This window comes from Acartia tonsa, chromosome 8 (genome assembly GCF_053477335.1).
Source record: "Acartia tonsa isolate MP-2025a chromosome 8, ASM5347733v1, whole genome shotgun sequence".
Taxonomy (NCBI): Eukaryota; Metazoa; Arthropoda; class Copepoda; order Calanoida; family Acartiidae; genus Acartia; species Acartia tonsa.
In genome coordinates, this window is record NC_137267.1 from 2158694 (window position 1) to 2182675 (window position 23982).

At 27.2% G+C, this 23982-nt stretch overlaps 1 protein-coding gene across 1 annotated transcript in view; it reads left to right on the forward strand.

Annotated features, from left to right (window-relative positions):
- Positions 1–23606, forward strand: part of LOC145325791 (uncharacterized) — a 108038-nt gene extending 84432 nt beyond the window's left edge. The window contains exons 4-10 of the mRNA XM_080168752.1: positions 4541–4628; positions 9386–9450; positions 13427–13523; positions 13692–13731; positions 17410–17499; positions 17666–17736; positions 22633–23606. Of these exons, the coding sequence (XP_080024878.1) occupies positions 4541–4628; positions 9386–9450; positions 13427–13523; positions 13692–13731; positions 17410–17499; positions 17666–17720 (435 nt within the window). The 3' untranslated portion in view covers positions 17721–17736; positions 22633–23606. The remainder of the gene's footprint in view (positions 1–4540; positions 4629–9385; positions 9451–13426; positions 13524–13691; positions 13732–17409; positions 17500–17665; positions 17737–22632) is intronic.
- The last annotated feature ends 376 nt before the right edge of the window (positions 23607–23982 follow it).

The following is a 23982-nucleotide window of genomic DNA, read 5'->3' on the forward strand; positions in this document are numbered from 1 at the left end:
TGTCTTAGAATAAGGTAGACTTTCTTAGAATAAGGAAGAATGTCTTAGAATAAGGTAGATTTTCTTAGAAATAGGGAAGTATTTCTTAGAATAAGGAAGAATTTTTTGGAATAAGGTAGATTTTCTTAGAATAAGGAAGAATGTCTTATAATAAGGTAGATTTTCATAGAATTAGGAAGTATTTCTTAGAATAAGGTAGATCTTATTAGAATAACTAAGAATTTCTTAGAATAAGGAAGAATGTCTTAGAATAAGGTAGATTTTCTTAGAATAAGGAAGAATGTCTTATAATATGGTAGATTTTTATAGAATTAGGAAGTATTTCTTAGAATAAGGTAGATCTTATTAGAATAACTAAGAATTTCTTAGAATAAGGAAGAATATCTTAGAATAAGGTAGATTTTCTTAGAATAAGGAAGAATGTCTTATAATTAGGTAGATTTTCATAGAATTAGGAAGAATTTCTTAGAATAAGGAAGAATGTCTTAGAATAAGGTAGATTTTCTTAGAATAAGGAAGAATGTCTTAGAATAAGGTAGATTTTCTTAGAATAAGGAAGAATTTCTTAGAATAAGGTAGGTTATCTGAGAATAAGGGAGAATTTGTAAGGACAAGGAAGAATTTCTTAGAATAAGGTAGATTATCTGAGAATAAGGAAGAACATGGAGGTATTGGGTTAATTTTCTTAGAATTAGGAAAAATAAGAGAGATTTAGGAAGGTGATTTTTATCTTCTTTTTCAGATATGTAAGAAAAAGGAGAGTGATTTTTGTCCATATTTGAGATATCTGAGAAAAAGGAAGATGATTTCTGTCCTTTTTGGAAGGGAATTTCTGTCCTTTTTAGGAATGACTTCATTTCCTTCATATGATCCAAATATTTAATATGCATTAAATCCTTTTCAAATACAGATAGATGTACTCTTAAAAGTCATATTTTTTTTTATTTCAGTACAAAATTATTTTTAAAAATAAAGGAATTTACAAGTATTTCAGGCACTTTCAAAGATTTGGATTGTTTAAACATGTTTCATAGTTAAGAAAATCTTTAAAATGAGCTTATAAGCTGAGAAAATTTCATGTTATTTAAAAAGACATATCCTAGTTGTGAAAATGATGTTCTACCAAAAAGAATTATAGAAAAGCTAGACTGTTGTATAGACAGATAATCATTTGGATAGATGGATAATTCAATATTGGCTTGAAACCTAGGTCATTGGAAAACCAAATATATGCTTTCATTTAATTGCATTCCCTCTGCTTGTTTGCTTGTTCATGTGTGTGTGTGTGTGTTTGTGTGTTAGGTTAAGTGGTAATTGTATATAGTGCCTATGTATATATATATATGTATAATCTGTGCCTAGTTATACCAAATTCAATGGCCACATCATTGACTAAATAGAATATACAAACATACACATACAATAAACATGAAATAGAATAGATAAACAAAATTTTAATATTTATAACTCTTTTTGTCCATCTGTCAGAACACTAATTTCAAACCAAAACACCTGTCTATTGAGACTTTTTGATTAGTATTCTATTTATAAATGTTGTATTTTTTTGTCTATTCAAAATCGTTTTATATTATGTATTTTAGTTATTTTAGAATAATTTCTCAGGATTCTATGGTGTTTGAAAGTCTCTATTTGTCTGGTGTAATCTATTTTTGTCCTTATCCTTAATAATTGCCTCTCTATTACATTATCTCTATAGTAATTCCTAACCAAATATAATTAATATTAACACCTGAATGTATATTGCAGTTGATTGCATAGGATCTTAGGATCTGCATTTAATCATTCATATGTGTTTTCATGGCTTACTTATTATAATGTGGTGGCTGGCTTTTGAAGGACACTATTATCAATATTGCATTGATTTATTTAGATTGTAAATAATCATTAATGCATAGCTTTAGCAGGATGTTTTTAATAACTTCTTATTATTGACGGTATTTAGGGTTTAAGCTTCAAAAATGGTTTGTGATGCTTCTATGTCTGTCAGATAGTATAATTACAAATAATGTCATAATTAATCACATATATATCAATAAACTTTAAATTATAAAAATATCTAAATGGTATAATATACAGCAGCAACTTAGAGAGAAAACTAGTCCTCTGTGAATATAAGGCAGTCTTATAATTTCTATTTGTAAGTAATTTAAAACAAATTTTATTGATACAAATTTGTTTTAGTCATAAGGAAAAAGGATAAGAGGATGAATACTCACCCCTTTTTCATGGTAAAATACTACTTCCCCATCCCTAAATTTAGAAGCAGACGAAAACTTAAAAACCGCCCAGGGCTTTTTGTAAGTCAATCATAAATAATAATGTGAATAAAAAGAAAAGCGATATTTAGCAAACAGCCGTGGGCGGTCAGAATCAGCTGAATGTTCATTATGAAAAAAATTTCCCCCTTTTTAGAAATAGAAGGATTCATCTTTCATGAACAAATTTTTTAAAATAAAAATAAAATTCTATGTAATTTTTAATTAAAACATTAAAACGAAAATATCTAATCTAATATTCTTGCCCTAAATATGGAAATAGTAAAAAGTAAAAAAATTTTTTTTTTAATAATTTTTAATCCCCCCATTTGAAAAGTAGTGGAATAGCAATAAATTTTAGCGCGGCAACAGCGCTGAGTAGGCCTCTAGGCCCACTGCCTATTTTCGTCTTCTAGTTGCTTCGATTCCTCTCTTTTATTTTTTTCTCTATGGTTTTAGTTAATAGTATATTTATCTAATTTTATAAATCTGGGAAGGAACCATTAACCATAAATTTGATAATCTATAATTGCTTGCTCATTCCCCAGCTAACAATGTGTGTGCAAAGTAATTAATTGAACAAATATATAGAGGTGTAAGTCAGACCCCTGCAGCAGATATATTAATTTAAGTAATTTATGGGGGCAAACATTACATTACAACAAATGAGTTCATCTTATTTTTCCAACAAAGATATAGAAATCTTTCTTTTACACATATCCGTATATAAACTAAGTTGTTTATGACAAGTAAGCTTTTTAGTTCTGGAATGTGTGTTATCTTTTTAGAGGGATGATAGTTTCCTCTATCCAAAAAAAATATTACTTTATTTGAATACTTTCTGAAGCTCAATTTTAGATGTGGTGAAAAAAATAAATTTAATACAAGAAAAAAAATGTCAAAGATAATTTATCTAAATGTTTTAGATCTCAAGATCAAAGAATTTGAATTAAAAATATATCCATAAAAGTTTGTTTACATTTTATAATTTAAAGAAATAGGTCAATATTTAACCCCAAATATTTCTATATAACATAATTAATGTTTACTCGTCTTATTTTAAAAGATTTTTGTTTTGTCAAAATAAAAGAAAACAGGTTAACAACAATGAATTATGATTTTTTCCCTGTTTTTTTGTGCTTTTCTAGTGATAATGCTCTGTCATCTTTCTGCTTTTCTTCTGTCATCAACATTCTAAACTTTCAACAATTCATATAAAACAACAGGATATTTTTTGGCATTGGAAGACATTTTTTTCTTAACTGAGGAAATTAAGCAAAGTATTTCTCATGGTTAATTTATAGATTCTATTGTCAATTTATGTTTGCTAGTCTTATTTGATGATATTTGCTTTTATTCATGTTATAGTAATAATAGTTATAATTTTATAGTAACAACTATTTTAAACTACTAATATTTACTGCCAAACCTTGTATTATCTAACTAAAATATCTTAAACTTTAAAATTTTTCCAATTAGCTTCCTTTTGACAGTATAGTATATTTCATTTGAATATTAATGAGTTTTACAAGAACACCACTTGTGAAAATTCTTATGAATTCTTAGGAATGAAAATTTAGAAAACACAAATTGAGATTTAAACATTTAAATGCATAAGTGGTTCAGTTTGAATATTCATAGAGAGTTTTTTTAGAAAACATTTATGTCATAATGAATTTAAATGAGTTGGAATTCCTTTACATAAGAAATAAATAAAACATTGAAATCTTAAAGTTTCTTTTCAGATTTTAGAGACTAGTTCAATTTTAATTCATTTTCAGATTTTAAATCTATTATAGATAATAGATTTTGAATTATTAAAAAATCTTTTTTTTATTAACATCTATATACCTATCTTTTCCTATTATCTAACTGTACATCTATTATTTTAATCTCGTATATACATACATATATAATACTATATGTAAATACTAGCGGCTACGCCCCTAGAGGCCTCTAGTGGCACTTTAAATGTTTTTGTTTGTTAAAGTTTCTACGATAATTTTTTACGTACGATACCTCTTTATTTGACGTTGAAGTCTCCCATAATTTTTTTAAAATTTCAATTTTTTGTCATTTTTCTTGGGAGGGTGGTAGTACCCTCCCCCAAAATAGTTAAAAACCTTCCCAGGACATATGAGAATCTACCCTGTTAAGGAGAACCCGATCGGTTTAGCGGTTAGCGAGATCCTTCGGTACACACAGACAGACACACAGACATCCTGTTACTTTAGTATAAGGATAGTATATATGTAACTATTTAGGGAGGTATGATTGGTATAGCTGACCCTGTACAGGAATGTAATGATTTGATAAACAACAGAGGATGTGTTAAACAGTTTGTGAATGGAGGTAATATTTTAATAATAATAAACCAAAACTAATGTTTTAGCATCTTAAGAAGTGTTATTTAACTGTTTAGTCTAACCTTAATCCATTTAATTAGACATATTGGAAGGGATATTTGAATGCAATCTCATTTGGTAATTAAATTTTCATTGGAATTTTCTCAAAACCTATCAAACCCCTAAACAAATCATTCCTTAAATGACAGATATTTGACTACTTTAGATTTCAAAACGATTTAATTTTCTGTATGTATATCCCTTTTTGTTGCTACTATTGTATGAAAGCCATTTAATGATGTAGGAAAAGATTTGAAAAATGTAAATTGTATAGTATGGTCTATAAACTGAGGTATTTCAGATTAAATGTCCATAGAATTCATTTTATATAGAGGAACAGAAAATGATTCTAATAAAATATGTAAATTTGTAGGGTATGTGAATTAATATGCGCTTATTGACCTAAAGTTGCGGTACTAAAGGTTTTCTCTAACTTCTTTAATGTTTTTGAAAAAGAAAAAAAAAGCATATAATTTTTCTGTAATGTTCCATTGTAATGTTTAAGAAATGTCTGTTCCTCAATATACTATATATATTATCAAAATATTATTAAGTTAAAACCAATTTTCAGAGGCTTAAAGCTTAAACATATTATTAATTGTAATGGATAAATTTATGTTATTTAGTTATATTTAAATTTTGTAAAATAGTAAAATGTTTTAGTCTAAAATACTTTAAAAGTCTATGGATGAAAATAGAAGTATCGGATTTGATTTTATGGCTCTATAATTTCATTTTTCCCCCCAACTTGGTTTCCTCACTTTCTCTAAGCTTTTCAGGGTGGCCATACAATAAAACAAAAATTTGATCTACATTAAAAAAGATGTGAATACTAAATGTTGGATTTGTTATTATAATAATACAAAAATGAATCAGATTTATGGATAGGCAAAAGAAATCAAAAAAAATAATTTTGCTGTGGGAAATCTGTTTTGCCTCCAATCTATTCTTCAGTTCTTATTTTATTAATTTTCCTACAATCATTGATATTAGAGATAATTCATTTTCCCTGAAAGTTTTCTGGGACTTTCCCTCACTAAAAGTTTGAGTTATTTTGTGAAAATACCCTTTTCTGGCTCTATCAGAGATTGAGTTAAACTCACACTTTTACTTAAATATGTACACATACATGTATCTATCTATCTATTTTAAATTTATATCTCTAATAGATCTATTAAATGTTTATAAACCTAATGTATATGTCTATAATTTACTCTTCTAATATTCTTTTCTTAGATAATTTTTTTTATTCAATGTTAATGTTAACAATTGTAAAATATCTCTTTTTTATAAATAATAAAATGTTTCTTTTGTCCATCACAAATTCAAATCTTTTTGACTGTTTGACTGGATTTTACAGTAGTTTGAGTTTAGCTTTCCATCTACTACCTACTGTATCCTTCTACTTCTTTCAAACTCCTAATTTTCAATTTTCCTTACAAATTATCCATCTATCCTATTTGATGATAGATTAAATTATGCTCACACTTTCAGTCAAATTTTATACATACATGCAGTATGTAAAGGATGTCTCTTTAAAATTCTTTCCCTAAATGTGCTTGAGCCTCTGTTATTCTTATAGAAATCACTTTATTATTTTTTTTCCAAATTTCATTACAATATTACTATTCTTACATTCCTATTAAGTATGAATCCTCTTTTTTTATGGAAAGAAAAAAAAATATTCTTGTAAAATTTCATAAAGATTAGCTAATATTACCTAAGATTAATAAGGTAATAAACTTAACTATCTATAATGTATTAAGATACAAACTTATAACATTTAAAATGTTGATTTTATGATTATTTTGTACCTAGTTACTGCCCTGTAAATTTCCATCTTTATACTTCAAAGGGCAAATCTACATATAACTAAGAATAAATGAAAAGGCATGAGAGTAAAAAGATATTCAAGAATAGACAATGATCACTAATAGAGTTAGGCTCAAAATGCATTGGCCCTTTAATTTGGAGACAAAGATAGCAGAAAGTGCAAAGATTAAAGTAAAATAATATAATGATCTATATTTAATTCTGTCATTAGGACAGGGACCCTGTTTTGATTTTGTATTTTAAATCAGCTAATAGCATCAGAGATATCAACACCGCCGCGTCCTTACAAAGAGTAGTATATCAACCACTTTACATAAGCAACTAGTTATATAAAATAGGAATGAATTTTTCAATAAGTAATTTATTCTATGCCATTTCAATGTCCTAACTGTGTTAGTAAGAAGGAAAGGAAAACAGGAGCATGAAGAAATGATAAAAGTTATTTTTTAGAGATAACTTTATAAAGAATTTTGCTGAAAAAACTGGCTATTTCAAATTAAATCTTTCTTTGTACCTAAGAAACACTTTTATCAAATCTTGATTGAGTTGTTTAATGTTTTCCACCAATAAATTTAATATATAGAAATTTTGTAAGAGTTGGATGATTACATTATATTAATTACATCAACCATAAGATTAATGTGTATATTCTATTTGATTCTGCAAATGTTTAAGGATCTCTAAATTGAAGAGTCTTTATGAGGTTCTTGATATACTAATGTTGATCTTTAATTGTCATTATTTCTCAGTTAATTGCCGTCCTCCTCCCTCCTACTTTTATTTATTTTATTAGTACTAAAGTAGCGTAGCTACCTTTTCAATTGGTCTTATGGACAAACTAAAATCATTGGCTTTAGGATATGATATGTATGGATTGTTTTTATTACTGCTATGACTAATGAATGTTATTGTTTGTAAAACTTCATAAAACAATCACATTCATATACTTTCTTATTTTGTAGCATGACTGATAGAAAAACGGACCGCAAAATTTGTAGTTGTTACTATTTGGTAAAGGATTTTTCAACAAAAATCAGCAGTCTATCTGAAATAGTAGCTGAGAAAATTGTATTTCCCAAATAGCATAGCTGGATGGACAGACAGGAAAAGTTAATCCGTTTAAGATAATAGCTATTCGACAAAAAAGACCTATTAGATAGCTGAGAATATGTTCATTTAATTGAATTTAGGAGGTAAATAAATGTACAGTGCATATACATATAAATTGGGTAAAAGTTTCTGCACCCTTGAAAAATACCAGGGATCTAAAGGGAAAAGACGATGGACTATAAATTGATGTAAATCTCCTATGATGATAAACACACCTAATTCTTCTAAAGACTCAAAGTAATAGTTGCAAATATTGAATAATAACTAGTTTAATCTAATCAATCACAATTTATGATATAAATACTCAAATATTTAAGAACGTGAAAATGAGTTTAAGAACTTTTGGATAACAGTATAATTTTAGGTCCCAATCCTTCCTGAAACATACTCAAGTACATATATTCTTAGTTCAAGGGAACAGTTATCTAAAAGTCCGAAAATGTATGATAATACATGTATAAAAATACAAGTGTAAAAACTACTAAAAATCAAAATTAAAAAAAGGATTTTTTTCCTTTTTTTTTCATACATTTTATTTTAAAAAAAACTTTTAAAAATATTAGAGAAAAAACGCGAGAATTACACAAATAGTAGTAGAATAGGTTTCAATATTATAAGATAGTTTTAAATATAAGGATAAAAAAAGATTATTTCAGTATATTTATGAATAAAGTCCTTGAAAGCTATATACATAATATATTCCATACACCATTCATTGCCTTGTAAAATTTAAATTTTACTAGCTGGCTACGAATTTTGGAGTTAGGAGATAGATAGATAAAAGCAAGATATCTATTTATCTATCTTAAACAATTTATACTTTATCTCTTTTTTCTATATATTTTTCTTTTGTTTTCTATCTATCTAACTACTTTATCTATTATCTATGTCTATTTAACTAACTATCTATCTATCTATCTATCTATATATATACATATACATCTATCTATTAATTTATCTATCTATCTAAGTATCTATCTATCTATCTTTCGATCTATCTATCTAACTTTCTATCTATCTATCTATATATATATACATATATATATTTATGTATATATCTATCTATCTATCTATTTATCTATCTATCTATCTATCTATCTATCTATCTATTTATCTATTTATCAATCTATCTATCTATCTATATATATATCTATATATCTATCTATCTATCTATCTATCTATCTATCTATCTATCTATCTATCTATCTATCTATCTATCTATCTATCTATCTATCTATCTATCTATCTATCTATCTATCTATCTATCTATCTATCTATCTATCTATCTATCTATCTATCTATCTATCTATCTATCTATCTATCTATCTATCTATCTATCTATCTATCTATCTATCTATCTATCTATCTATCTATCTATCTATCTATCTATCTATCTATCTATCTATCTATCTATCTATCTATCTATCTATCTATCTATCTATCTATCTATCTATCTATCTATCTATATATCTATCTATCTATCTATCTATCTATCTATCTATCTATCTATCTATCTATCTATCTATCTATCTATCTATCTATCTATCTATCTATCTATCTATCTATCTATCTATCTATCTATCTATCTATCTATCTATCTATCTATCTATCTATCTATCTATCTATCTATCTATCTATCTATCTATCTATCTATCTATCTATCTATCTATCTATCTATCTATTTATCTATCTAGCTATCTATTTATCTATCTATCTATCTATATATTTTCTATTTATCTATCTAGCTATCTATCTATCTAGTTGTGCTGTTACGTGGATGTTGGTTGGATGGTACAAACAAGTGCCTAAGAAACGGGGCGGCAGAGGTAAGAATAATTAGTAATATTACTTCTAGAAACTTACATGCAATGTAATGCTAGAAAAAAATGAACACTTGAAGAGTAGCGTTCCTACTGTATGCAATATTTTTTTTGTCCTTCCCTGCCCAAATAAAAGGCATACTTCCAGGAATATTTGCATCCAATAAAATTCGTGGATTTTTTTCTTTGTTGTTCAAAGATTTTCTATAAAGAGCTGGAAGAATGGTATTATTCCTAGCAGTTTTTACTTTCTTCTAAGAATATGCAATTTAATAGCAGCGCAGTCACTCTAGTATTTGAGTCAGTGGTTTTAAAAACAGGACAATTATTTAGCTTTTAGTTTTTGTACACTCTCGCAATTTTATCTTTTTCAACATTTCACAAACAAATCATAAAACTTCATGAAAAAAAAATTAATGAACAATTAAAACAACTGTGCTTTTTCATATCCTGCAATCGTTGCGCTACCATAGGACATGATTGTCATTGTATTCTTTGTATTTCTAGGAACATGCAATTTATTTATGATGATAAATAAAAGGTTTTGGTCAGAAATATAAAAAAAATAAAGAAAAAACAAGGATGACAACATTTATAAAAGCAAACATCAACAAAATAAAAAAATAATCAATATTTACAATTTTGATATTGTTCATTATTTGTCAAATTACCCTAAATATAATATAATAGGTATCTACATTTAGATATTAGATAATTTTGGCTTTTATAGCTGCTTACAGTTGACTAATTAACATTTTTGTAATATAACCCCATATATCTACTATTTAGAATTGATAGGACACTTGAATAAAATAAAGGACAAACAAACTCTAATAGTAAGGAAGCTTCGCTTTTAACAAAGTACATTTTATATGATTTTACCAATAAAATTTAGTCACAATTTAATTCTCATTTCCTTATCACAATATAAAAGAAAAATATGGAAAGAAAGAGAAACAACATTCAATTGTACTTTATTTTGACATCAATAACTTTCATTTCAAAAATCACTTTTAAAATTATATCTCCGAAATAGGTATGCCTTGCTAACCTTCCACAATAGTTTATATATTCTGATATATATGATATTTACACCAATAATTAAATAATAGACTTTTACAAATCTTGCACTTAAAAGTCAAATTATAAAAATTTATTTAAAAAGCCTTTTTGATATAATTTTACAATTATGATTAAACTTATTGTTGTATTATTCTCCAACATTTTCTCGGACGAACCCCAAACTGTCCCACTTTGAGAAAGCTATTCCAGTGACGTCATATACGTTTCGGGAAAGAAAAAGGGAAGGGGGGGAGAAAATCTCTTCAAAAGAGATGGGAGAAAAGGGAAGAGATTTTCTTCCCCTCTTCCCTAAACGTATATGACGTCACTGGAATCGTCTTTCTCAAAGTGGGACAATTTGGGGTTCGTCATTTTCTCTGTATCTATACCACATTCATCTATTTTGTCATTGTAATGAATATTCTGTTAAGGAAAAATCACAATCTCAAAAATTTGATTTTCAGTAATCTACTTTGAGGGGCCAGTACTCCCTCCCTGGTTGAAATATGACCTCAAACTTTAATATGCTCTAGCACATATGTCTTATATTATCTGGATTGATTTTAAGCTCTAGTTCTCAACTTAAAAGCGTTTTAAAAATCTCGAAACTGTCCATTTTATTGCAAATTTCTTGCTGATCTGGTGAAAACTCAGGTTGGGATGCCTTGACGTTTGTGTTAATCACAATAATTACAATATAATTTACAGATTTTTAAATTTTCCTTCGTGGATTTTAGAACTCTTATAAAAAACGCAGAAAATAAGATATTAATCATTAAATTCTGATAACTATAAGTGGAGTAAAATTGCTTTCAAAAATTTCTCATAAAAAAACATAGTGTGGTTAAAGCTTTAATAAAGCATATCTAAAAAGATGAACCCTTGAGTTTCCAATCTTTATTTCTAGATCCATGAAGGATCCTATAAATTTACGACTTGTGTCTAATCAGTTATTGGCAACATAGCTTCTTCCCTGTTTTAGAGTTTTTACATTTCAACAAAACATATTAGAACTCTAAAATGGTATTTATCAACTTATCTGCTGATATTTAAGCCTAAAGTCAGTCATTATGCTTTGCCTATATATATTAGTACTTATTTTTGTTATACATTCAAAATTTACATATCTTTGAAATAAATAGAGTCGATTCTTGGATATTTTATCAAAATGTTCTTAGTTTTGATAGAATCATTGAATTAAAATGCAAGGTTTTTTTTCTATGTAAGGTTTTATATTGTAGATAATAATAGATTTTCATTGTAGATCTATGTATTATTTCTTATTAAAAAAAAGATCTATCGCTTTAATCAGCTTTTTCATATGAAGCAAAAAATGGGAAAGGAGTAAAGAACGACCCCAATTTTGTGGTAAAATAAGTTTATTTGGTTTCTAATTCTCAACAACTGCAACTGTTGCGATTTATGTGCACTTTACATGTCCTAGGAGATCAATGCTATTTATCTTACCTTCTTTTTATACACTCTTTTATTTAGTTATATATACTTGTATGCTAGGTTATTTCTTTATATTTATAAATTTAATTTTATTTTAATGCAACACTAATAAACTTTTTAAAAGATCCTGTATCTTTCTATTAATACTTTTTTTCATGCACTACAATAAATGTTTTGCTATTTTTTAACACTGTTTTGTAATTAGATTTTAAGACATTTTGTTACCATGAATATTAAAGCAAAATGTATAAAAAGTATTTTCAATTATTTTCTGTGTTGAAGTTTGCATGCTAATGTTTTTGGTGTTTGGTCTTCATACAATTTTGCAAATTCAAAAATTATATTCTCAGTTTCATTATATTTGCTAACATGATAGGATATAGATTTTTCTTAAGCGCTCATAAAGAGCCTTTGTAGGATATCTTTTCCTATTTTTCAGGAAGATTTTACACAGGGAATTAAAGATATCTTCTAAAATGGAACTGAAAATGCTGGAAAAATATGTCTTGTCTGCGAATTAAGTAATCATGCATTCTATTGCATTTGGCTGAATGGTTTTGGGTTATAATAGCTTTACATAAGTTTGCAGATATATTGTTTAATGCTAAAGCTTACAAAAATATGTAAAACTGCCAAATCTGTGACACTATTTGAATTTTATTTTTTAAAGAAATCTTTTACTGAAATTATTTTGTATGATATAAAAAATAGAACATTAACGGTTTTATGTAAACAACAATTTGTATTTCTTTATGTTATTTTCTAGGCTAGGCAAAGGAAATTCAAAATTAGTTTTGTGAATCTGATAAAATGGTGTTGTAACATTGCAATAAGTTACATTTCTTTATCCTTTAAAGAATTAATTATCGAGGAAAAGTAAATTAAAATTAAAAACAATAGTTTTATTTGTAATTATACAATGATTTTGAATTTTTTCAACATAAAAAATTGTTTTCTAATTTTAGATGATAAAAAATATTAAATAAAAATAATATGAATTTAAAGCAAAATATAAATAATTTTGTATGTATTAAACAAAACACATAGTAAAATTAGAATAGTTAAAAAGAATTGTTCCAGAGGGAATTTGCTGACACAACAATTTACAATGTATACAATTAAAACAATTAAAAACCAACACTACACATTGGCTTGCAAATAAGAGTAAACCAAAATAAGACAGAGAAGAGGAAAAAAGGTTTCTGTCTATCTATTGTGGTCAATATCTTAATCTGTCGCTAAATCTGTCAATCCTACCTTTTAAGATATCTATAGATTGATTGATATTATACTCTATCCATCGGCCTGACTTATATGTTTTTTTATCTATCTATCTATTTGTAAAGATCTTGGTAACTTCAGTAGCATAACAAAGTCCTCTATCTTTATCTTTTCTTTTAGATTGTTTCTATCTATTTACTTATCTATCTATATTTTCCTGTATATTTTCTACCTATGTATCTAGGTGTGTACATGTAGTAAGGATCTGTGTAACTCCAGTAGCGCAGCAAAGTCCTCCTACTTACTCCTTCTACTGCCTCTACTGCTTACAGCTTTTTCAGGTAACTGAATTTTTAGAGCACCTGTTTTTAATTCTTTTTAATAAATTGTTTAATTGTCTTTTTTAATAAAACCAATTTTTTAACTTGACAAATCTGTATTGACATAAATATTAGGCTTGCATATCAAACTGATTTTCACTATCCAAAAAAAATTTTGTTATGTTTCAGTGTACGCACAATCCATACCTGCCATCAGCCTACCCAAACAAGGAAATCTTTCACATTTAATTTTTTTTATAAGATAATCACAATCTGATCTGTTTTACTTAAAAGCAATTGAAATATAAGACACTTCCTTATTACAAATACTTTAGTACAAATTGTCCAAGACCTTAAACCTTTTTTTATGGAAGTTCAAAATGTGGTAAATAAAGTGTACTTTTCTAATATCAATACATTCCTTCCCTACCAAATGAGACCATCAAGTAAGTTTAATCTAAATGCTAAAAAATAGAGAAATAATAAATATAGTTTATTTGCTGAATTAAAAGAAAGTAAAAAACAGCCATATTGACCAATAACTGTCTAAGTCTGTGGTCAAGAGGCTAAAGAAACTAGAAAAAAGAAAGGAAACTTTTTTAATAGTGATGAATAAATAAAGGAAACTTGTGTAAAACTGTATGTTATGTTATGTATATTATATTATACGGATACAATATGTAATATTAATATTTAATCAAAACAACATCAATTCTGTAGAGAAGACAGGATTCATCCTTAGTTTTTTTTATCTTTTTTTATTTCCTTTCATAAAAGTAAAAAAAAGATACCCTCCTCTAAAACAGTTAAAATCTTCCCTTTGCTAAAAAACGCTTCACTGTAAAGAAGATCCATATTGGTTAAGTGGGTACCAAGATCTTAGCTACAGACAAAAAAGCTTACTACTTCATATGATAGGATAGTGTTGTTTCAGTTAGGTTAGAATCAACAATTAACAAGTTGCTTTAAAAGGATGATTTGAGTAGTTTAAAGAATTGATTGATTGTCCATAATGCTTCACTATAAGTTTATACACACTTCGATTTCTTTTAAAAATTACTTAACCTAAAAAAAATATCGATTTATGATTTTATTTTAAGATACAAAACATATTTTTTATTGTAATCTTATTGGTTATTTTGTTAAAACCTAGTTTCCAATTCAATCAGCATGACTTAGATTTAAAAAATGATTAATTGAGTTAAGTGTTTTTGCTCAGGTTGTGTTCAGTGTCATCTGGGGAATACTCAAATATTTTACACTGTTGAACTTATATTATTTATTTTGCTGATTTTCAAATATAAGAATTTTCTTTTATGTAACATAGCAACTATAACTACAAAAAACTATATGTCTTTCTGTCATTATATTTAAACTAAAGGGGTAGTTTCACGAAATGCATTTGAACTTAATTTAGTGAACCGCATATTTTATCCTGGTTAAATGGTTAAACTACATTTATATGGCATATATTTGAAAAAATTTTAATTTTCTACCACGTAGTTTTTAAAATATCAAGACTTGAAAATCGTCTTTTTAAATTGCATAAATCACAAAAAGACAATTTTCAGGTCTTGATATTTTAATAATTAAGTGGTAGAAAATTGAATTCATTTTAAATATATGCTATTTAAATGTAGTTTACCCCATTAACTAAGAAAAAATATGCGGTTCACTAAATTAAGTTTAAATGCATTTCGTGAAACTACCCCTTTGACTTTTTAGTTCATTTGTAAAATAGGTGTCAAAACTATATGGGATATCGAAAAATCTATTTAAAGAAAAATTTAATTCCCTAGCTGCTTTTTTGGGTTTCTGTTTTTGTAATACACAGTTTTACTCTGATTATACATGCTCATTTGTCTGTTAATCTTTATGGGTAACCAAAAAAAAATAAGAGAAGATTGAAACTTGTAAGAATACAACATGGTAATGTAAAAGAAAAATTGAAAAAAAAGATTTATCATTGATAAATGAATTGTAAAGATGTATTATATAGGAAAATCCTTCCATTTTGTTCACATTTCAATTTCAGATTTGTTTTGGTTGTGCTGCATGTATTTTATTCTAGGTTTCAATAACAGGACATGCAACCAATCATTGCTGCAGCTAAAATAATGCCTTCAATATACTTATATTTGAATTTTACCTTTTACTGTGTTATGAAAGTTATCAAAAAATGAAGTCAAACACAAAATTTTGGTTCTAAATTAATCTATTAAAAGCCAATATCATAAGGGACATTCAAGGGTTTAAGGTTAATGAATAACATATCAATTTGAAGGTTTATTGCAATTCATCACCATTATACTGCCTTTTTATATTTAAAAAGTTTTGTCTAATTTTGGGAAACCTTATTGTTTAATCTTTCCTGAAAATTTGATTTCAGATGCACACACTACAGCAAAACTAAGAATCAACTTTCTCTCACACTTTTTGTGTTACATCAAAATCAATTTCTCTAACATTTTCCTTCAATTTTATCCAGATTAACTAATTTCCCATTCTATCTTTTTTGTCTCCCTTTCTCTCTCTTTCTTTCTCTATCAATTCCTCTCTTACTTTTTGTAAGTGTGTGAGTCCTATTATTCTACTAACTGTAATAAGAAAATATATTTTTATCGTATGACAAGAATTTGTTAAAATAAAACAGTTGGAGTGGGACTGAAAGGATGTTAGAGATTGAACCTTTCTAAATATTTATGGTAATTATTATTAATGCATCCCTTTAGCTTTTTTTCATTATCAACCAAAATCAATTGCTATAGGATCATCAGAAACTATGCAAAACTGGTCATACTAAAAAGTATACATTACACCTTTCCATACAAGATAAAGTTAGATAAGATTAACCCAATTTTCCATCAAATGCAACTTCTCTATGGATGCATTACAATTATTTCAGACTTTTTCTATCCATCTATCTATCTTCTAGTTAGTTTTCTATCTAACTTTCTTTCCTTTTTTTGTCAGTTCATTTATATCATGTTTGACAATCATACAAGATTTATTTTTTTATACAATATATTTAGACAATATATATTAAATAAAAAATGTATCTAGTGTAAAGCATGGGATATCAAAAGTTATTACTGTACTACTTTATGAAGCTATTCTTGAAATATATTTTCTTTTTTTGTCAAAGAATATCAGTCAAAATATTATATTTTCATCTTTTCTTTTAGTCTATCAATTGTTTATTGATTTGATCAAAGTCAACTTATTACAATATCAGGGATTCAAAGAAAGAACAAATGTCAATGATTTATTTTTATGTACGAAATTATATTTAGGATAGTGATTTAAATTCCTTTAGTATAAAATGTTAATGTCTGATTCTCCTGGTGAACTAAGCATGTATCTGTATCACTGTCTGATTCTGAGCAGAGGATGTATCTGTGTCAATGTCTGTACTTCTCTGTCTATCTAATCTAACTTTTGTCCAGACCTAAAGACAATTACAATCTTAATAACAGATAAAAACCTGGCTTGCAATAGCAGATATATTTCTGTAATTTAAATGCTTCAAAACTTTATAATAAAATATGTGCATGCATTTCCGCATTTATATCACATGTTGACTCATTGGAATTAAATATTATTACAATTGAACTGACTGCAAAACCATCCTATTCCTTCTCTACCAATATTAAACACTTCCTTTTATATTGGTTTCATTTTTATCCATTGTGTCTTTTCATTCAGATTTATTAATATGTGGAAATGATAGTATACCTCTATGCATTCAAGTTTGAAGTTTCTAATCTTACAATTTTCTTATTCATTTTCTTGTAGCAACCAAATCTTTAAAAAAAAATGATTTCTCAAAGTATCTCAAATAAAATTTCCAGTTATCTATCTTAAATAGCAGCTCAAGGAATAAAACGGTGAATGATGGTGCGTGCACAGGAGCTAGAAGTCGTCACAAGTCGCCCCTCCCCTCCCAATCTTCCCCAACAGAAGAAAGAATTTATAGACATCGAACAAACAAGAAAAGGTAACCATCATTCTTTTCTATCTAGTTTTACATCAATATTAGAATAATCGTAAAATACTTGAGAGAAAAAAAAAACATTATTTTGTCCATCTCTATGAATATCTACCTATCTATTTAACTTTAACATTTTATCAATCTAACTATCTTATTATTTATCTATTTGTAGACGTGTTATTCTCAGAAAGGTTGAGGACAATAATAATCCAATTGTTGTATCCTGACAAAATAGTTCATCACAAAGGAATATATTCTTAGTTTTTTAAAAATTAAGATTGTCAAAAACTCCAATCTTAATCTAAAATATATATTATTATTATAGATCTGCCGTAAGCACTATTTTGATGTAAAATCCTAGAGTTAAATAGATATGTTAGAAAGATAGTTACACAGTACACTTTGTAGACATACAACTGTACTAACCAGATATAGATAGTTAGAAAAAATAGATAGATAATGTGGTAGGTAGATAGATTGAGAGTTAGGTGAACAAACTAAATATGCAGGTAGATAGATTTGTCGAGGAGAAAGAAATATAGGTAGGTAGCTATGTAGGAAGATGAATATACAGATAGGTAAGATTTATAGAAATTAGATTTATAGATAGATAGATACATCTCCTTGTTATATGTTACATATTCAGTCTACGTGCCACCTTTACCACAAAACTCATTTAAAGTTGAATTTGTAAAATTGAAAAGAGTTTTGTAATATTCCATTAGATTAGGAAGTCAACAAAACTCCACCCCTCAACTTCTTTTTTTTGTTGTATAAAATATTACAAAATTCAATAATTATGTACATTAACAAGCCCATAATATAACTTAGGGGCTATTTCATTTGGGATATCGGAGTTACCCTAAAATCAAAAACAAACATTTCTGGAACTTTAAGAAGATTTACTGTAAAGTAGAACCACAGACAGCCAGAATTACAAACTGATAGATGTACATCATGTTTTAATTCCTTTTTATTAGTAGCGAAGCTACTCTATAATTCACTTTGTCCGTCCGTCAGTCAGTCAGTCAGTCCGTCAGTCCGTCAGTCCGTAACGCTATGGGGGAAATGGGATTTACTCAGCTCCTATAAAAGATAGAATTCTGAAATTTTTTGACAACATTCCCATCATTAAGGAGCACAATTGACTATAAAACATCATTGGCGGTCGGACCGATTTTTAGCAGGTTTTAGGCTATTTTTATATTTTTCACATTTTTCTCCATATCTTCAGTGTTTATGGTCCGATTTTCAATTTTTTTTCAGTTACAGACATCAAAATTAAATTTCCCGTCGTTTAAAGAAACAACCATGAAGGCCAGACTGCCATTTTAGCAGGTTTTAGGCTATTTTTATATTTTTCACATTTTCCTCCATATCTTCAGTGTTTATGGTCCGATTTTCAAAATTTTTCAGTTATAGATATCAAAATTTATTTCCCGTCTTTTAAAGAAAACAACCATGACGACCAGACTGCCTTTTAGCAGGTTTTAGGCTGTTTTTTATATTTAACACTTTTCTCCATATCTTCATTGTTTATAGTCCGATTTTCAATTTTTTTTCAGTTATAGATATCAAAATTAAATTTCCCGTCTTTTAAAGAAAATAACCATGATGGCCAGACTGCCTTTTTGGCAGGTTTTAGGCTATTTTTATATATTTAACACTTTTCTCCATATCTTCAGTGTATATGGTCTGATTTTCTAAATTTTTTAAGTTAAGGATTTAAAAATTAATTTTTTGTCGTTTTAAGAAAACAATCATGGCGGCCAGACTGCCTTTTATCAGGTTTTTGGCTATTTTATATGTTTTACATATTTCCCCATATCTTTGTTTTTTTGATCCAATTTTCAAACTTTTTTGGGATATCAGTATCAAAATGATTTTTCTCATTGTTATGAACATCTTTAACATAATTTACTTTGACCATCGTCATCATACAAAATAAAACAAGGTTTCATGTTTATTTTATCCAATAAATCTATTCTTGATTTTAGTAAAAACCTTTTAAATCTACTTGTACGTATTCCCATCTACGATTTTTTGTGCTTCGCTACTTATGGATGTTGTCATCCTTGTTAATTATAACCTTTTAAAATTATCTGAAAAAAGGGTAGAGATGAATATAATCACCAGTGACTCTCTCTCAGTGTAAAACAATACTCAAATTACAATTGGTCAATAATGTAAAAAGGTCAATTTAAGTAAAAGTGTTATAAAAGTGGTGCATGTAAAAGTCAGGTAAAAAATTGTAAGGTATTTGGTATGTAGAACAGGGTAGCAGGAGAGATAAAGAACAAGAATTTTATAATCCAATGATAGAGTAACTAAATTTTAAAGATTTTAAAGATTTAACGATTATAAAATAGATTTATAGAACAACTTAACATGATCAATATCAAAATATTAAATATAACTTTTAGAATTTGGCATTATTTTGAGAATGTTTGTTGAAGGTTTCTGAAGTTTCTGTTCTATCATACATTATATGTTTGAAGTCTAAATATATCTAAATAAAAAGTATCTTTATTATAAAATTCAACCTTCTGAACTTTTTTTTACATTTTACTATTAGAATACTTGTAAAGTAGCTAAGAAACCAAAAATGTAGGATAAGAAAAAGTCTTGAAAATGTTTGAATAATTGACTTAAAACTTTTGGCTTCCTCCACTCTCTTACCCTCAACTCACTCCTTGGAAACTTATTTTAGACAAATTGTTCAAATTGTTGGCCAAGTTTATCTACAACTTCTGGGCCCTTTCTTTGGAAGTGATAGCTAGATATTTAGATAGTCAGAAAGGTAGATAGATGGTAAGATATATAGATAGACAGAATATATTTTCAACAATTATTTAATTGATAGCTAATTTCATCTACAAATATCGTATTCCTTCTTTAGAGTTGAAATTCAGATAGACAGATATTTAGAAAGATAACTTCCAAAGCTTTTGAAATTTTATGTTTCTTTGGGCTAAATAAATGTTAAGAATAAAAGATCACAACCAATGTAATTAAAGAAAAGGCTAAAATGATAGATAAATAGAAAGAAAGACAGATAAATATTAACTTTTGGTAGCAAAACAGCATTTACTTTGAAACATTGAATTGACTAATTAACTATGTTGTTGGAAACTTTAGTTATTACACAAATTGTTATTTTATCTCTTCACAAACTTGGCTTAATAATAGTTCTTCAAGTATTAATAAACTTTACAAGATTAAGGGTTTCATACACATCAAACAAAGATGTATTTAATTTTATTATTTTATATTTTTGTCCCATTCTAAAAATATACTTTCTATTTGCTAAATTGACTATAATCTAAAAATTTATTTGTAATTAAACTCTTTTTTATTTATTCATTAGCTCAAAATTAAAAATTGTGTATGATATCTTACTTTCAAACCATTTGTTTCAAAATATTTCAGTTCTGGTTTTATCAATAAAAATCATATTATTTGTGTTATCCTAAAATTTAATGCCATTGGTCCAAGTTTATTTATAATCTATCTAATAAGAAAATAGCATTTCTAGGGTTTATTTATCTATTCAAATAAAGGATATTTAAAAACATCTACTATACAATTCTACTAAATACTAAAGTAACAGGATGTTTGTCTCTTTGTCTTCTAATGCTGCCTCTGTTAGATTTAATGCTCATACTTCGGATATTTTAAACAAAAAAATTTCAAAGCCAGTTGCCAAACATTTTAACAGTAGAAACCATTCATGGTCAGACATGGTTTTTACCCCTTTTGAAAAACTCCACAAAAAAAGATAAAACTCTGTTGGATATCAGAGAAAAATATTGGATAAGAGAACAGTAGACAGTTGAACATGGGTTAAATATAAATTCATGACAATTTTATGTACCTTTTTGCTAGTTGCAATAAAATTTTTTTTTGGTTTTGTTTTGTTACATTTGCTCATCTTTTTTAAAAAAAATTTTCTTGGTCAAACTTTTACTTAAAGACTGATCTGCAAAGCTGCACCTATACTGAAGTTTTTTCTAGAGCAAATGATTTAATAACTTGTTTAATTTGACCGTCCAACTTTCAAAAAATTTACAAAAAATCAATCAAAAATTTGCCAGTTTCAATTTGTGTTTTGTTATTAATGTACATGGACGAAAAAAAGTAAAATTTTATTTCAAATTTAATTCTATTTTGTTATTTAAACTGCCCTACTTTGCTTTAATTAACCTTGTATAAACATATATCCTATTTATTCACTTTATTTGTTATCAACCATAGGGAATTTTAATTCTTTTTTTTTATATGTAAAAAATTAAGTAATATTTGACTTAAAATGCATATTTTGATAAATTTTAATTGCTATTTTTTTGTTTAGTTCCTGATGATGAGGGCAGTTTTGCCCTCGAAACGTTGAATAGATTTAAAAGTTTGATGCCTTGAGTTTTTCATTCTGAGGATTTTACATATTGGGTCCGTTAACCATTCGTCTTACTTGTCTCTTTGTCTGTTTGTGTGTCTGTGTGTACCGAAGGATCTCGCTAACCGCTGAACCGATCGGGTTCTCCTTAACAGGGTAGCTTCTCATAGGTCCCAGGAAGGTTTATAACTATTTTCTTGGGGGAGGGGGGTGATGGGACACCCCCAACCCCTCCAAAAATGAAAAATATAACATTTTTTTTTACTTTTTCAAAATCTAAAATAAGAAATTGGGTTATCAAACTCGACTCCACCCTCCTCAAGTGCCCCTAGAGGCCTCTAGTGGCGTAGCCGCTAGTTCATAAATATTTTATATCTTGTTAAAACCTTAAGTTAAAGATTATTGTACCTATCCATCTTTGTTTATCTATCTATCTGTGGCAGTGTAAAGTTAAATGGCACAAGTCCAAGTTGTATTTGTTATCTTATCAGACACAAACACTTCCTAAGTTCAATTGATTTAGTCTCTTAGATTTAAGGAATCATGGATAGATTAATAGAATGGAAATTGAGCTTTACCATACTATTTTGGTAATTTTAGTAATGTTTGTATTTTGTAAAACAATTATTACTTGCTTGTTAATCTTCTCTCTACAAGTTACAAGCTATATTGGTTGATTTCAGGAAAAGATTAACAGTAGACAAAAAGAAGTTAATTAATAGAACAAAACTAAGAATATTAACAAAAAAGGTGTTAACTGAAAACAACAGATATGAAAAGAAGAAAAAAAAAGATTATAAAATACAAAATATCAAGAAACAACTGTAGAAGAAAATAGTTTTACAAAAAATCTACCAGATTTTGGAAGTAAAATATTTTAACAATACAAGGGCTTATTATGATAGAAGTTTATATATATTAATTGTTAAATATGACCATTTGTTATTGAAGAAAAAACTGTGCTTTATATTTAGTGATCTTATTAAAGCCCTTTTTTGTGTGAGATTTAAAAACAGTGAGCTTTATCCTCATTTGCGAGGCAAAGAAGAAAGAACTAATAAAGAAAGGCATTTTTTGTCTCAAAAATCCAAAATATTACCATTGTGATTCAAATTCCTTAAAGAGTAAACATTATGAACACTGTGAAAAAAAAACTTTAAAAATAAGAACTAGAAAAATAATTAGAAAATATATATGATATAAAAAAAGAAGTCGCCACAACAACTGCCAGTTTTATTCAATAGTTTAATTAAATCATCTTTTTTTCATAAAAAGTAAAATAATTAATTCTCAATGCCGTCCTGTTTCCTTCATTCAAACAACAGTGGACCCAAAACAACAAGAAAAAATCTACAAATAAAATAACAAACACAATTCAAACAAACAAACAAAAAAAACTTCCCAAAAGTGAAAAATTATAAAATTGTTTATATTTTTTGTTGTCCTATAGTAGGGCTTTAGGACAAAATGTGTTATGAATATAAAAAAAGTGATTTTTTAATGATTTAAAGCTAAAAATATACAAGGTTGTTACTTATTAAATTATTATCATAGTAAAAAGAAGTGAAAAATGCCTGTTTTAGCTCACATTTTTAATAAAAAAACGCTGTACATTAAAATTATATCAAGATAGAAAAAAAAACATTTTATTATTAAACGGTTGTAGCATTAAAATTAAAACTAAAGAGCTGGTTATCTAAAGAAAAATGCCAGAGAAGTGCATGGCAAAATTGCGTTTTCTGGAAGTGCAAAACGGATCCAACCACATCACCTACCCCCCCCCCCCCCCTCCCTCATTATCATGATTCCACACCCCCCTGAGGGATGTTATAAACCTATGTTATCAACTATCAACCCCATGATCAATTCCGCCACCAAGAATTGATTCACAAGATCTCTAGAAGTGAGGATTAGTTTATTAAACTGTCAGGTTAGTTGAACATTTTTTAAACAAGAATTTAAACATACAATAAAGCAACATTTAACGATTTTAATTATGTTTGTTAGAAACTAAATTAAAGTTTAAATATCTAGAACCATTTATCCAATGACTAAAAAAAAACTTTTTCATATTCTATTAAACGCTTTGTTTAATT